This window comes from Suricata suricatta, chromosome 2 (genome assembly GCF_006229205.1).
Source record: "Suricata suricatta isolate VVHF042 chromosome 2, meerkat_22Aug2017_6uvM2_HiC, whole genome shotgun sequence".
In the NCBI taxonomy this organism is placed as follows: domain Eukaryota; kingdom Metazoa; phylum Chordata; class Mammalia; order Carnivora; family Herpestidae; genus Suricata; species Suricata suricatta.
Genome location: NC_043701.1, coordinates 10,756,797 through 10,761,038, shown reverse-complemented (window position 1 = coordinate 10,761,038; position 4,242 = coordinate 10,756,797). Strand labels below are relative to the sequence as shown.

General features: G+C 41.7%; 1 protein-coding gene across 1 annotated transcript in view; it reads left to right on the top strand.

Moving 5' to 3' along the window:
- LOC115304738 (olfactory receptor-like protein OLF3) overlaps positions 1–507 on the top strand; it is a 1,227-nt gene extending 720 nt beyond the window's left edge. Inside the window, exon 2 of the mRNA XM_029955010.1 lies at positions 157–507. Coding sequence (XP_029810870.1) covers positions 157–507 — 351 coding nt within the window. The remainder of the gene's footprint in view (positions 1–156) is intronic.
- The last annotated feature ends 3,735 nt before the right edge of the window (positions 508–4,242 follow it).

Sequence of the window (4,242 nt, the reverse complement as noted above, 5' to 3'; positions counted from 1 at the left end):
CTGGCTGCTGGCTGCTTGGGGGCTGGTTTCACCAATTCACTGATGGAAACGATCATTACGTTCCGGCTGCCCCTGTGTCACAATGTTATTAATCACTTTGGCTGCGAGACCCTAGCAGTGCTACGTCTAGCCTGTGTGGACATCTCCTTCAACAAGGTCATGGTGGCCATCTCGGGATTTCTGGTGATCATGCTTCCCTGTTTCCTGGTTCTGTTCTCCTATGTTCGTATAGTTGCTGCCATTCTGAATATTCATTCTGCTCAGGGACGTAGCAAAGCCTTTGGGACATGTGCCTCCCACCTCACTGTGGTGTGTATGTGCTTTGGGGCAACCATCTTCACCTACCTGGCGCCAGGGTCGGCCTCCTCAGAGGACAAGGAGAAGATGGTTGCTCTATTCTATGCTCTGGTGGCACCTATGTTGAACCCCTTGATCTACAGCTTGAGGAATAAGGAAGTTATGGCTGCTCTCCGAAAGGTTCTAGAAAAATTCAGAAATAAAGAGTAAAGATTAGAAGAATTTCTTGTTATCCTGCATCAAAACCCAAAAGGAGATCAGTGAGGTTAGACAGGACTCCCACAATTAAACTAAAGAAGACTAATATGCCTTTGTTTTTGGATCAAGCATCCTTTCACTGATTAATGAATTTCCTTAATAGGCCAAAGCCAGATAATTCACATATCAGTGATCCATGGGAGGGTCTCTTCTTAGATCATCTTCTCTCAGGCATCCAGTGGTATTTAGACTTCATCTGCCCATTATTTAGTTTATTACTATATCATCGCATAAGGAAATGACCTGCAAGTTCATCCAGCAGACCGGGCATGGTGTAAAGAAAGAGATGAATTCCACTTATTAGGTCTGTTTCACCTGTGGAACAGAATGGAGAATGTCTGTTCTTTCTACGTGACAAGACCCCATTTATTTGCACAACAGCAGTATTTCCAGTAGGATAATCACAAATGGTTTCCTTAACTCTTTCTTAAATCATGTCATTTTTTTAGAATTTTTTAGAACTTTCAATGCTATTTGTGCCTTAGAGTTAGACATGATATTCCTAAATTAATAATATATGACACAATATTTGTTCACACCGGTATATTAGCTCTCATTTGCTTTTCAAGAATCAAATCTGCTTGTAATATGCAAAATATCTGCGGCTTCCCTACAGTCTTTTTTTTATTGTAGCAAAATATGTATAAGATATAAAGTTAACCAATTTAGCTGTTTTAAGGATACAGTTCAGTGACATTACTTTCTCAGAGATCACTATAGTTTCCAAAATTATTTATAATTGTAGTTTTTTATTTTACTGATTTCCCAAGACCTGATTCCCGTGAACTGTTTACAAAATTTCCATACTTATTGAACTCTTATTTTTTAAAAACTAAAATGAAGATATGTGTATTTAGCTCTTGTAATTGTTATTACTGATTTTTACATGTCACACCAACCCATCAAGAATATTTTGAATCTTGATTCTCAAATGTAAGTTATAAAAAGCATTATGAAGTGGTACATGTTAACTGTATATCACTGTGAACCTATTACCATATTAAAAACCTTTATTGAGCACATTTTGTTTTTGCTTTAAATCTGCTTTAAAATAGATTATTGAAGCATGTTTTAATCATTTTATCTAGAAGGATATAATAAGAGTTTGTCAAATACCCTTTTAACTGTTATATTCTGGCCCTTGCCTGGTGTTGCATGTAAGTGTGCTAAATTTACATAATAACAATTCTTTTTTAAATTTTTTTAATGTTTATTAATTTTTTTGAGCGATAGAGATACAATGTGCAAGCTGGGGAGGGGCAGAGAGAAGGAGACACAGAATCCAAAGCAGGTTCCAGACTCTGAACTGTCGGCACATAGTCTGACATGGGACTCGAACTCATGAACCATGAGATCATGACCTGAGCTGTAGTAGGAGTGACTGAACCACCCAATAACAATTTTTTTAATGTTTATTTATTTTTGAGAGAGAAAAAGAGAGAGAGAGAAAGTATGCTAAGGAGGAAAAAGAGAAGGGGAAGAAGGATCGGAAGTTAGCTCTGTGCTCACAGAAGTGAGTTCAATGCGGGGCGTGAAACAAAAACTGTGAGATCACCACCTGAGCTGAAGTTGGATGTTCAACTGGTTGAGCCACCCAGGTGCCCCTACACATAATTCTTGATGCTCTGAGCTCCATATGATTATTATATAAAAGTGGGGTCTATTCTTGTACTTCATATACCCGTATCTTGAGCATCCCCAGACACATCAGTATGTTACCTGAATGTCTGTAGATTGCACTGAATCCCAGGGCCTCTAGAACCCCTGCAGGGATGGGCATCAGGTGAAGTAAAAAACGACCTCCCATATCACAACCAATGCCTATGCCTCTAGACTCATCTTTTGTGGGGAGCGGCAAAGACTCAGCTGCTTGGCCATTTGCTAGCCAGATGTCACTCCCTGAGGGGAGTTGCAAAAATAGGCAGGGGAGCGCCACTCCCTGTCAGAGGAGAAGCCAGAAGATCAAAGATCAACCGCCTGCAGGCAGGGTAGCATCAGCCCCTCAGGGGCTGTGCTAAAACACTTCAGTCTGGTTCCTCTTTTACTCCAGTCTTAATCCCTTAACCCTGTTTCCTAGCAAACAATCTAGGTCAGCTGCCTTGTTTTCCCGCCTAGAAACCTTTATAAGATACGGCGTTTTCTCAATAAGAGAAGAGTCTTGATCGGATTCCATGTGTTGTCTTTACTCTCTGTGCGTCCCCCTTCCTGTCCTGTTTTCTCTCCCTCCCTCAGGATCAAGAACCCGCGAGGATTTTCCGCCCTGCTGGCCGGGGCGGGACACGACAATCTTTTAGTATCAAGTATCTTCAGTTTCTCAAGAGCATATTCTTCAAAGCACAGCTGTGAGATCCCCAGTGAAAAGAGTTCCATGTTTTATGCTAGAGCTCCATACATTTATTGAGGGTGGGTAAAGGGAGAGGGGAAAGGTGGGAGGGAAAAGACTGACAGGTGGCCCACCATCGCCTGGAATGACTGAAGGTGACATTAGCACAGAGTAAGTCAACTACAGTGAGGTTGTTTTCCAAGGGAAAATCAAAGGCTAAGTCTGGGTGTCTGTTTCTGTGGCACAGAACATTCCATGGTAGCAACATGCCTCCGACATTCTTTGATGCTCACAGACTGGTCTGTCCAGGCTTCTCTGAAGACATCGAGTAAGCACCAGGTGCTGTGTTAGTTTGCTAGGACTGCCCTAACAAAGTGCCACAGACTGAGTGGCTGAAACAACAGAAATCTATTTTGCTGTAGTTTTGGAGGATGGAGGTCCAAGATCAAGGCATTGACAGCGTTGTTTCCTTGGCGGCCTCTCTCTTTGGCTTGCAGATGCCTGTCTTCTTATTGTGCCCTCACATGATATTTCCTCTGCCTGTGCATGTCTGTGTCCTAATCTTCTCTCTTTTTAAAAAATACTTATTTTTGAAGGAGCAAGAGGCAGAGTATGAGGGAAGGGGTATGGCGAGAGAGAGATACACAGAATCTGAAACACACTCAGGTCCAAGCTGTCAGCATGGAGCCTGATGTGGGACTCAAACTCACTAACTGCGAGCCTTTTTTTTAAAGAGAATTCTTTTTTTTTTAAATGTTTTTATTTTTGAGAGAGAGAGAGACAGGTAAGCAAGGGAGGGTCAAAGAGAGAGGAGACACAGAATCTGAAGCATGCTCCAGGCTCTGAGCTAGCTGTCAGCACAGAGCTTGATGCGGGGCTCAAACCCACGAACCATGAGATCATGACCTGACCCAAAGCAGGATGCTCAACCTACTGAGCCACTCAGGTGCCCCCTAATCTTCTCTTTCTATAAGGACACCAGTTATGTTGTGTTAGGGCCTGCACATATGACCTCATTACGCCTTAATTCCCTCTTTTAAGGCTTTATCTCCAAATATTATCAATTCAGAGGTACTACATGTGAGATTGTAACATATGAATTCTGGTGGGACACAGTTACGGCCAGAACAAATGCTGACCTCACACTTGGTTCTATCAGCCTATTAGCTGTGGGCTAACCAGAACTACCTATATACTGCATTGTAAAAAAGCAGAACAAAACAAAAACAACACCTTTTTATATCAACCTACCAAACTATCAATATAGAAAGCAAAGGTAGCATGACATTATTTGTTCTCATGAACTTCAGTTTGTTCCTAGTGAGTGCTAATGATAGGCTACTACATGCTCACAGTGCATGCTT